This window comes from Lingula anatina, chromosome 1 (assembly GCF_051362555.1).
Source record: "Lingula anatina isolate TDL-2025a chromosome 1, LinAna3.0, whole genome shotgun sequence".
Classification (NCBI taxonomy): Eukaryota; Metazoa; Brachiopoda; class Lingulata; order Lingulida; family Lingulidae; genus Lingula; species Lingula anatina.
Window position 1 is genome coordinate 48584032 of NC_141767.1, and position 13055 is coordinate 48597086.

The window sequence follows — 13055 nt, forward strand, 5'->3', positions numbered from 1 at the left end:
ACCCCTTCAAGGAATTCCAATTATAGCTATTATTTTAAACCCATTTCCTATACTGCTTTGTTATACAATCAATTCAACCAAATATCGTGTAACAAAATGTTCCTTAACAGAAAACTCACTATATCCTTCTTATCAAAAATCTTTAATCAATCTTAACAATTCTAAAGTTGAAAAATGAATCGTCAGCATTTTCAAAATGAATACTGCACAGAGCGTTAGTTCAATTGGATTTGTCAATGCTGTAGCAATGATCGAGATGCTCCATTTCTTTATAAAAATCGATATAAGATCATACTCAATTACGAGGCTCCCATTATCTGTGACTGAGCGTAAAGATGTTGCGTCATTACCATAGGCAAGAATCAATTTTAATTTTAAAACGTCACAACTGGACTTTTTAATTACCGTCAGTTGCTCTTTCTGTGGTCATCAGACATGATTTACTATATACTGACAAATAATTACTGGCAGCTGACTAAAAACAGTTTAATAACCAAGGTTACAGTCAAAGAGCACGTGATTGATTATGTTTCAATGACCATTGGTAACATGCTTGGAGCAGATTGATTGCCATGGTAACATGCTCGGGTCATATTGTTTCGGATTTTTTGATGCGTTCATATTAAAAAGGTCAAGGCAAGATGGCATCGTATTAAGTTGAAACTAGCAGAGAAACCCCTGTTCGTTAAAATTATCAATCATGAGCAGTCAAGTCCACGGTTGTCGACCCCTTATTGTATTGAACGTTTCTTGTTTAGGCACCATCTAAAATGTGCTTTTGGTGAAAGCATCATTGGAACTCGTGACAGGCGTAGCGCAGCATTTTTTTTCTGCGTCTTATTAATATCGCACGTCTTAACCAGAATATCGGATACTTCTGACTAAAAAAAAAAAAAAAGAAATCCATAGATGAGCTGCAATAACTATTGACATTTAAAAGACAATCTACTGAAAAGTTTTTCAAACATTTTTCTTCCATCAGCTCTATTGCTAGACCCATGTCTTGTAACAGTAGAGCGCATGTCTTTTCAAAGAATGGCGTAATTAATTAATGGCCTCATTCACTGAGCTTTCTTGTCTGCGCGGGGTGTCATTCATTATTCACATTGAAGGGAGTAGTTACATTTTATCGATGTAGACAAAGCAGGCCTTATTCGACCCTGCCTGTTTTGACCAGTTGGAGCTATTTGATCAGTGACCTGTTCAGGGAAAAGGGAACATTTACTAAGATAGAATTCGTTTGCTTACCATTGATCGTTTTTTTCAATACCATACCAGATACAGTATATTTTAACATCTTTAAGGTACTTCACCCACGGAACCCATCCAGCTATAACCACCCGTTAATCAAATTTAGACCACGGTGTAAATGAAGAACAAAAGACTCGGACGTGGTGTAACTCGCATAACCGCACGTCTTGCATGAATGCGTTATAACCCGTTCATGGACCGTGGTCTAAATAAGATAGACCCCTCGTCAGCGGGGGTTATGTGACATCCACTCGTGCTACGCACTCGTGTATGCCACATAACCCTCGCTGACTCGGGGTCTATCTATTACCTATCCAGTTATGTCTGTCCGTAACTTCAGCTACCCACTTATTACCCGGTACTGGCCGTAACTTCACCTACCCACCTATGACTAACCTATCTAGTTATGACTGTTCGTAACATAACCTGCCCAGCTATGACTGTCCGGTTACCTACATCTGCGTTTTCATTTCGGGTAACAAATGTTTGTTTGTTAGTTTAATAGATGTACATACATTATAAAAGGTTCACATATTATATGTTTCCCCGTATCTTCGGAAATACCAATATCTTCAGACACTTAAAACAAGTTTCAATACAACACAGGACTCGCAACATAGCCGAAATTCACCGAAGAAAAGTGAAGATCACCCAAAAATGCAATACAACAGGCTTTAGTTTCTTTGAAGAGAGTGGTTTTATCTCCGTTTTACAAATATGTCATGTTATTCATGGAAAAATTCAATATTGTAAAATACTTTGATTGGATGCTCACTATAAGCTCTCGTATCATGCATAAACTAATAGACACCTTGTATCTGATAAGCTTCAGCTTAATCAATAGTCCAAGTGGACAATAAATCAACCTGTCTGTCATTTTCTCCATCACATAATCTGACACATGTATTGATTATAACGCCAAACAGGGAACGTCTTCGCTCAGGTGCTGATTCGCTCATCAGACTGACTTCATAATGGCCCGAATGAAGCTGAACTATCCTTTATTAATATATGTAGGCAACTCTTTACATTGAGCACAGCTCTCATGATTCCTCTCTTGTACTATCATGTTTGGATATATTAACTTGTTTAAAACAAAACAAAAAATAAATAAATAAATAAATAAAAATAGAAAAGGGTTCCATTTTTCAGTGGGGAGGTGTGCTGAGATAAGAAAACAGTCGAATAAATTTCATATTATGAACCATAGAGTTAAAGGACACATAGTCAGGGGGCAATTTGGAGTAGAGGGTAAAAGCGTTAGATGATGAAAGCTCACTACCGAAGCGACTTTTTCCATACTATTCCATAACAGGCTATATCCTACAGAACTAAACTGTCATTTTCAATGATATGTTAGAGCGTGGGGTATTGCTCTAATACGATATCACAACCTGATCATTGTACTGGCTTGTTTGAAAGTAAATGGAAAAGCGGCGCAGATGTACATGTAAGTACTTAACGGTCATCAATTCTGGTTATTGTCGTTATTTTGAGATTCTCTCTGAGTGGCAATGGTGTCTGCTAATGTAACAGCAGCTGTCTTTGATAAGGCCAGTCAATATTAGCTTGGCCACGGTCAACAGTTAGCGTCTGTACGTTTGATCGTAATGATTAACAATATACATGTATATATGGTTGGAATTGAGCTGTCAGTAAACACATTTACATGGTCTTTGGAGAGGTAGGCTACAGCCTATCCGAACCTATTGCGACCGTCGAAACCACTGCTTTTACCGGCAACAGGTGGTTGCAGATGCTCCAAAGTTGGTTAAAATGTGTGTGCAAATGTTATTAAATGCATTCTGGTCTTTAAGGATCGAGCTGTCCGTCAGTGAAAACCATGTGATGTATGTGAATACGTGGCATCGCCCTGTGCATTTGTTATTTTGGCAAACGAAAGTCAACCTTAACCCTTGGCAAACATGAACAGCTAGTAGTTTTTTTCTGTTGGCAGCCCTGTATTGATACCATTTTACTAAATTGGCACTCAATCCACATAGTTTTTTTTTTCAGATTAGAATGAAATACATACATGCAACTATACTAAGTTGTATGGGACATTTGCTTCGTAATCATTGGATTGCACCCTGGTAGAAACAAGCTTATAAACGCATTTGATTTCATCGGAACTCACCTGCTTATACGACTCATGTGGTGTTTCTTGTACTTTACGCGTTTCATCACCTGCTCAGAAAGTAGTGATTTTCCTGCCATTTGTCCCACTGATTATTAACGTTGACTTTTGATGTATATTCAAACAAAAAATACAACATAACATCCACTCATTAGATTTGAACTCATAGTTTACTGTATCTTAATTCCAGACATTGGTATCCGTTCACTGGTTCTTTCAAGTTGTCTGATTCGCATCAATCTGAATATTTATACTAATCCAGTCAAATTGCATCCATGATAGTGAAAGTGACGAAAGAGACAAATGTACACTTTTCCCAAAACCATTTCCAAAACAAAACCCTATACTACAACGTCTATGTTCACCCAGTATGTATTTCTACCACTGGCAAATAACGTATTATCTAGAGTCAACAGAATTAGCTTTAATTTCCTTTTGCACTGCAATTCTGAGTGATTTCATCTAGGATCGAGCCTTTATGTAATACCACTCACACGACCCGTCTTCTGCTGGCTAACCGCAAAATATGTTTAAACTGTTTGCAATATAAGTCATTGCACAGCTGCGGGCTGTCAACTGGGTCTTGGTCAGGAGGAATAGCATCAGCATTCTTTCATCAAGCTCGTTCGCAGGCGTTGGTACAGCGCTCTAATATGTTGTATGTTGTCAGGCATTAGTACCGTACTCCAACATGAAACCCGTCTGCAGGCATTGATACCTCACTCTAACAGCAAGCCAGTCAGCAGGCATACAGTAGGTATCGTACTCCAACATCAAGCCCGTCTGTAGGCATTGGTACCGTACTCTAACAGCAAGCCCGTCAGCAGGCATACAGTAGGTATCGTACTCCAACATCAAGCCCGTCTGTAGGCATTGGTACCGTACTCTAACAGCAAGCCCGTCAGCAGGTATAGGTACCGTACTCCAACAGCAATCCCCTCAGCAGGCATTGGTACCGTACTCTAACAGCAAACTCGTCACCAGGCATAGGTATCGTACTCCAACATCAAGCCCGTCTGCAGGCATTGACAAAGCACTCTTGTATGTACATCTAGTTTGTTGTTAGTCATTGGTACCGTACACTACTGGCTGGTTGTCAGCCGGCATTGGTCTTCATTTCTCTTACGAATCACAAAAGCCTTATCGCCATACAAGCAAAAGCTCTGCCATCACAGTATCTCTCAGAGAAAGGAATGTGTTTGATCAATGATTTAAAATTCATTTGAATGGACATTATAACTTTTTAATCCAAAAGGTGTTTCAAGTATATCAATCATTTTGAAATGGGTTTGTTACTAAGGCAGTTTAGTTCTGATACGTATTTTCGCCAGGCTCTTCTTCAACTGGTATTTAAATTTTTCACTTATTTGTAAATGGTATTAATTGGGGCCTAGTACATATTTTATTCTTTGCACGGTTGGAAGATTATTTATACCATATATTACGAACTTAACTTTTTAATAACTCAAAAGTCATAGTTCAATGAAATTTCACATTTTTCTAATTCATGTTGGTTTTATTTGCACTGCTTAATTTTATTCAATAACTCTTGTAGCATCCCTGTAGCTCTCAATTAAAATAATAGTTGAAAGACTCACCATACCATTTAACTGTATGATGTTAAATTTTATTTAAAGTGATAGGTAACTCTTGAGTATAGACATCTAGTTAGTAAGTTCATTCATCCACCCGATATTCCGAAATGAATTGTATCTTTTCTTTTGCAGACTAGAATACTTTACAACAATTTCAATTTAATGGTATTGAGACTTTAATAATATGTTACTATCAAAGGTTTAAACTCACCAAATATAGCCTTGATACTTCTTTTTCTTCTTGACATTACAGTTAGCAGCAGAGGGGTTGCGCCAGAGAAGTGATGCCATGACAAATGAAAGCGCATGTAGAAATTCTCAATGCAAACTCTTTATTCCACTGCAGTGTATCTGAACGTCTTGTTATGGATTGTATCACATCGAAGATAATGACACACAGCTCGTCTCAACGTTTTCAGAGCACTATTAGAAATATGTATACGCTGATGTGCTAGATATACAGTTTTAATCACTTTCTATTTCCTAACGCAGGTGGTTGACGTTAGTTTCCGGGCGTTTTTAGTTTGTGAAGCTGGACTAAACGAGCTCGATGATAGTTGTAGTTTAAAGCCAGATGGAAGTCGATCCTCATATCGTCAAGAAGATCTGTCCTGGAAAAGATACTTGTTACTCGTCTATGTACATATAGACATTAATAAACGTAAGGTCTGTTTCGATTAAGTTAGATGTAAAAAAATCTATTTACATCACCTGTGCCCATGAAGTATAATTTCGTTATCTTATTCCGTTCTAGCTATCATTTCCTTTGAATATCTCAGTGTCCACGCAGCCAAATTGCTTCCTTTATAAATGCGACGAAATGACCATCCGTATAATTAATTTATATGATATGTGGTGCGTGCTTCCTTATCATTAAGACTTGTCCTTTCACAGACCAGCTACTTGCAGTCAGTCGATTCCTTTGAAGTGACCGTCCTTGGATGTAAAACATACACACATGGACACACATACACACAGACATGTATCTGATGGTTATTGCGCAACGAAGAGATCGACCACGAGAACAAAACCGCTTACATTTACAACTAACGAGATACATGCATGTCTTTAACGCTTCAACATATGACAAGAGGATCTCGTATTTAATTCATCATCTGAATTATGCTTCCTGTCTCCCATGAGATACTGTATGTTAAGATTCCAAGAAGTCAGGATTCGAGAGTGAGCGGTTACGCAAATAACGCCTCTTCGATCATTTATGCAAATGAGTTTCACCATTTTAATGGACAGACATCCGAAGACGGCTGTCGTAACAGTAGCATGTTAATAATGCGTTCTTGCGGGGAATGTACATACATAAAAGGTGTACGCAATGAACTTGGTCTCAATTATGGTAATTTAATTTCAAATCAACTATAAACTGTCTTAACTATCTCCGCTCATGTGCGCCTTTTCTTGAGACATTAATTAAAATATCAAATTCTGTAAGATAACGTTGATTACTGTAACGTACTGGTATATACTGGTTGAGAGGTGATTATATATATTTTAAAACGTTATTTTATAATGGGCGATGTGAGCCATTGCTGGAGAAGCATTCCCTTAAAGCATTCCGTACAAGAGAAAGAGTAAAATAGGGATGTAAGTATTGATTTGATAAAAATGGAATGTCCGTACGTGTGCATATCTGCTACATAGCCTGATCTTGGCAGATGCCCTGCGTAATGAGGTTATGCCTCACAAATTCATGCTAATTTACCAAAGGATTATAGCTGAAGCTTTGGATTTATCCCCGTGTGAATTATGGTCAAATGTTTGTTATAAATTTAGAACGCCTTAAACAATGGCATGATTCTATAAGATGAAAAAAATGACCACAGAACAGGGAAATGCTTCAAAATCTCAGTCAGGGTAAAATGCTTAAATCTGCCTTTGATCTTGCTATCGGGTATGTAAAAACTACTGATGTGGTCAATTACCACGCCAAAAAAAGTCTTTCAGGTAGACAGAGAGACTGACGGGCTGTATTATACAATTCAGTTTTTACATAAGTGTCTCGGAGAGTTATAGGTTAGAGCACTAGGCCTTTTGCCCAAGACGTAAACTTTACTGATTCTATTTAAATTATTGTTTTTCTTTTTATCAAGAGCTTATAAAATATGTAGGTTTTACCTCCAATATTTCTGTGACTGTCAGTTACCATCATCAGGGAGTAAATGACTAGGGTCATTTCACCTGGAATGAAAATCCAGGTCAATTGCCCCTAATCAGTCACAGAAATATTGGAAGTAAAACCTACATATTTTATAAGCTCTTGATAAAAAGAAAAACAATAATTTAAATTGATACATACAGAGCTAATGAAACTCTTCTCTCATTTACTGATTCTTATTGAAAAATTTGTACAATTGTGGACCATGAATTTATGAACATAAATATGATAAAATACTTTTCCTTGGGAATTTTCGATGTGTCATAGTTTGTTGTCATAAGAAATTTGGGAAGTAGGGGAAATTTTTTCTTGTGGGAAATCTGCCAGGCAACCACATTAATAACTTTGAAGGTCGACGAGAGCCACGAAGTGGAAGGGAGCCAATACCAATTTGCTTGCTTTGCCAACCTTTCACGAAAGCGACTGTCCGCCACCATGATGTATACTCTATTTTTATAAATAAACTGACAACATGCTGCATGGTGACCGAGGTTTTTTACACGTTCCCAGCTGTAATTTACTGTTTTGTCATAAAATCAAATCACGGAATTATGTGGCAGCCAATATTGAAAGTACAATTTACGCTTCAATTTAGGCTGACACAATCAAAAAAAGGTGTCAACAATAATGACTTCAACCATCTGTCTATCACAGATTTTTTTATATAGCCACGCATTTTCATAATTTGAACTTCTAACTATATGCCAAGTATACATGTATAAAGACTCGAACGCTTCTTATGAGGCACGAGGCACTGACGTGCAGTCGAGAACACATGCTAAGTTTTAGAATTGCCACAATGTGGTTGCATATACTGCATTTATTGAATTCATATGCTGCATTTATCGGAAAAATTTATTTTCATTCCAATCGTTTTTGCCCCCCCCCCCCCCCCCCCCCCCCCCCCGATCCAATCGAGGTACAAATTCAAATGTAACAAGTACTACTATATTAGATTACGGCTCAGCTACCCTAGAGACACTGTTACACGACACTTTACATAGACTTCTCAGCCACACTGCGTTTGCCGGAAAGACATTTCTTTTGATGCGTCCTCACAAACTAATGTGTTGAATATTCATTGCAACTCATTGTGATAAGCCTCTGTCTTCCTTCAATTATTACATATATCAAGTGAAAGTATAGTTAGGAGGTTCTTGAATTTCTTTTCTGCTTATCGAACACTGAAAGTACGTGACCTTCTTAAGTGAGGCATCTTGGTCAGACACCTTAGGGTATATATGGGCAGTACCGGGTAAATAAAACCCGGGTTTCAGTATGCAAAACAAAAATGTAAATCATTGTTGTCAGAAATCTCCCTTTATTGTACAAGCAATGCATATATATCTATCGACCATTGAGTCAATAAGGCACGGTCTTCACGTTTTTGTTTCGCTGTCGATCTCCACTGCCAAGAAACGGCAACTAACAAAAGAAATAAAGCCTTTCTTTTCAATATTTTGACAGATGTGACGTTCTCATTGACTACCATTATGAGGGGCATTTGCGGAAAAAACAATGGTTACAAAAACACGATGGGTATTATTGATATCTCTCGCCTCTGATTTATATCTCTTTTCCGTCAGCTATCGTAACTCTATCGTCGCAAATAATGATAGCCATCGAGTTGCATTGGAGGCCCTAAGGTGTCTTAGTTTAAAGAAGCTGATCAGATCAATTTTTTAAATGTTTAGCAGGATATGTACAGTAGGCCTACAAAAGAATCAATTAAACGTCAACTTCTCGATTCTCTTACTTTCTTTTACTTTCTTTCTATTTTGAATTATAAATACTATAATCATTATTATTTGATAAAGTACTGTAATGAAAGGAACTTCAAACATGATTTCAGTTTAACCATCGTAAGGCCATACTGAGTTAAGCCATAACGTTAACCAAAGTGATGACATTGTTTTCTGCATAGAACAGACGGACAGAGGAATCTTTAAAAAAATGCAATTTTATTCCAATTAATTGATTGAATTTGAGATTTCGTATATTTGACACACATGGCTATTGGTGAAGACTGCCATTGTGATTTCTATTTCCATGTCATAAACTAAATAGTGCATAGGGCCAAGCTGAAGATATAATATAACATTTTCATAATGCCCACGTGATAAACGCCACGTCTAATTATCTTGATTTATGTGGAAATAAGCAGCACTGCATCTTGTCTTTCCATCGCCTAATTCCTACCGTAGTATTGTTATCTGAGTGTGCCCCGCAATTTTTATCTGTATGTTCTCTCAAACGATGCTGTCTGGTATTATCTCTTCTACCATTGTAGAACGTTAAGCAATGGCAGCAGTAGTAACCGGTGAAGCAGTAACTCTTGGCCGCAGGAGTTGTCGCCATCTGTCCTGTCAAAATATTTTCTAGGACAGATTGAAGTTATCTTTGATTTGTCCCTCTGCCAAGATTCTATGTACCAGAGAAACGTTCTTACCACATATAGCAGGAATAGTTGTAGAAATAAATTAGGTGTGATGGATTGAAATGTAGAGGCGCTGGGATTTGTATTAAACCCATTTTTATCTAAAAAAAATCTGCACTGTTTCAACTTGATTAAAAAAAATTAGTCAATCTTATTATCTGGCATTCCCAATCATACGTCGTCATAAGCTGAGTAAAACTTAAATGATTGCGACAAAATGTGCTGTTTTGCTCATCTACTGCAATTTTACGCGAAAACCTGTCACAACAATAAACAGATATTGGCATTGACTATATATATATAGGCTTGGTTTTATACCTGGAATCTGATGACTTACGGTGTTTATTGTATTTTTTTATGATTCACGAGCTTGCCTGCTCTGTATTCCTTTCCGATAGGGAGATCTTCTTGCAGATTTTTCACTGTCGTCCAACAAATTACCCTTTTAATGAGGGAGTGAAGGTTAGCGGGATCGGTCGATGAATTCAAGGTTGTTCTGACATGCTACACAATATATAACACTAAATGCGCAGGGAGGGAATGGTTGGGTTTCCTGCTGGCCACGGACGATCGTTTAGTGAATCTAAATGACGACTATAATCCACGATAGACAACCATTATAAAAGTTTTTTTTGTGAACAGATTCAATAAAATCGCAATACACCATAAAGCCATTAGTATACTATAGTCTAAGAAACAGATACATTGGTCTCCGTGGCAATCAAGTTCGACAATATTGCGATATTATAAAGATGAAATGGAAACAACGATTAAATGACTTTCAGAAGAAAGCTATCTATAAAAACAGGACTGTTCATGGGACACAAATTCCGCCCACCACAGCAACGTCTCGATCTTACAATTGAATAGATGAAAAAGTCGATTTTTAAGGTCTCTCCATATTTTTATTTAAGTGGAAACTGTAAGTCTTTTCCTTGCCAATTTGATAATCAAAAATGGCGACGTGAAGCAAAAAGAAAATTACTAAGATTAAATTATCAGGTCGAGATTCATAAACACCACCCTGGATACACATGAATCAGCCATATGTTGCTTGAAAAAAATTAACCTTGATATATGTTTGCAGTTTAAGCGTAAAACCACGGGATACAATGGCTAACTAATAAAAAATGAAGATGTAGTTTGGGCGATGGAAGTTTTTACCATTAAAAAATACCCTCCCCAAAGTTGTATATAATTATCTGAAGTGTTGATACTTGAACACTGTGTAATTCCTATACTTATACGGAAGTGGACGACGAGTCAAGTGCATGTAGACGTATTTTGAAAGGTCTGTTTTTGAATGTTTGATATATGATACATGTATATCTATACAGAAAGTGGAACTAAATAAACTGGGGATTATGCCATTTCAGATAAAACCCCGCTTTATTTTGCAATCTTTAAATAAAACGTGCAGGATATCCAGACAGGATGAACTGACTGCTATTCCGGTTTGGAATAAAACGATGTTTCTTTTACAGTCCCACATGAATGGGTCGGATATTAAACAAGCAAATGTTTTTTTTCCGTATATCATATCATATTAGATTGGAAATCGATACAAACAATTGTAAAAAAGAAGGTTGGGGTGATACTACAGTAGGATTTGGGGGGATGGGTCAGTCTGGAACAAAACATTCCCTTTGATTTAGATATGCACATTTGAAGTTCATGATTAGAGTAAGGTGAAATGCAAAATGGCGAAAGGAGTGAGTGATATAGCACCCCATATAGTAGCACTCGGGATCTCAACGTTCACTTATGTATAACATATGTTGAGTGTTAAAGAAAAAAATCACTGAGGCCATGATAAATCCTCATGCTATGCAGTTGCGTAGAAAAATCCTTACTAAAAAGCTCCACGTACAATTTAGCAAAGAAATTTTAGGGGTCCATTCTAAGACCTGTGGGGTACATTCTAAGGGTATGTTTTAGGGTTACATTCTAAAACCAGTGCTGGGGGAGCTGGAAGTCTATTATTCCATGCTTAAATACAGACTGAAATTGTTAACCTATGGAATAAGATAATTTTCATGTTATAGCCTTATGAAGTAATCATGCCTATTTCCAAAAGTAGTCTCACTAGAGACATTTCCAAAATTGGTCTCACACATTTTTTCTGGAGTTACATAACAAAGCCAGCGCAACTGCTAGGTCTTGTTAACACCTTTGAGAAAAAAAAAACTAAGATAGGAATTTAGTGCTAAATGACAGGCCGACCTACTGGCTCAGTAAAAGATACGCACTTACATGTATAAGCCAATCAAATTTTGTAATAGTAAAGACATAAGACATTTGATTGAAAGAGATATCTGGCTTCTTTCTAACATCTGTAATTGCCAGACTTAGAACTAGTGCTTCCAACTTGATTCTTGACAGAGAGCGCTATGGCAGCTACGAGTATTTAAAAACATATACAACTTGAAAAGCGTGTATGACCATTGTGTAAAGTGTAAGTAGATGAGCCACACTTCAAGTTCTGTTGTAACAAATACACATTTGAGAGGCATGGTTAAAATGCATTAATGAAAATGTATTCCCAACTTTTTGTACATAAGTGGCAATGAGAAATGTTTTGTTACGCTGTATGCTAACAATTAAGGACATACCGGTACAAGCCTGGCTAAGTATGGGCCATTTTAATACTTAAAAGTAGCAAAATGTTAATGACAAACACTTTGGAATATACAATAGGATTTCCTACGAGGGAATCTAGTCCCCAGTAAGGCCCATTCCATATTACAATAATAAATCGTTCGATTGACAAAGATCAACAATAGATCTAGATAAATGATACACCAATAAAGTTTACAATAGGAGTTTGCGTCTCAGTATATGACCTAAACCGGATGGCCTTGTGGTCAGATTGTCCACCTCCGGTTTCAAACCATTCCGGGGAAATACCAGTACTTTATTTATAGTTGCTATATGAGCAGATAGGAAGAAATTATTTGCTCGGTTCAATAATTGGTTGGTGTTGGTGGCGAGAGCGGGAGTCACCCTGTGATGCTCGAGCAATAACACCTTGATAACCGAGCGGCGCGATAAATTGTTAAAATACTGAGATGGATACTTGAGCGAGGTTGACAATTATTGAAGGTGGGGTCATATAAACGATCACTGTCTTCCCGCTTGGCACTCAGCACTTATGTTGAAGCAGGGGCAATTTCATGGCGTGGCAGCGAGAGACATTGTTCGTGTGTTAGTTTTGAGCTATACGGCAGCCGGGCTGTATTCTCCCGAGGGAATCGAGAGCGTCACCACCTAGTATCGATATTGACCAGGTGCCCATTATATATATATATATATATATATATATATATACTATGTACAACTTCAACCCAATGGGTTGCAATTTCGTTATAAAGTTATTATTATTATAACAAGATAAAACAAAAAGCCTATCTATTGTAACTAAAATTTTATTTTGGTAGCATTTACATCTACAATGCATACTTT

The 13055-nt window shown here is 37.2% G+C and overlaps 1 protein-coding gene across 1 annotated transcript in view; it reads right to left on the reverse strand.

Annotated features, from left to right (window-relative positions):
- The window catches only part of LOC106155662 (uncharacterized), a 36511-nt gene extending 30724 nt beyond the window's left edge, over nucleotides 1–5787 (reverse strand). Inside the window, exon 1 of the mRNA XM_087000904.1 lies at nucleotides 5195–5787. Coding sequence (XP_086857030.1) covers nucleotides 5195–5274 — 80 coding nt within the window. The 5' untranslated portion in view covers nucleotides 5275–5787. The remainder of the gene's footprint in view (nucleotides 1–5194) is intronic.
- Nucleotides 5788–13055: the final 7268 nt, after the last annotated feature.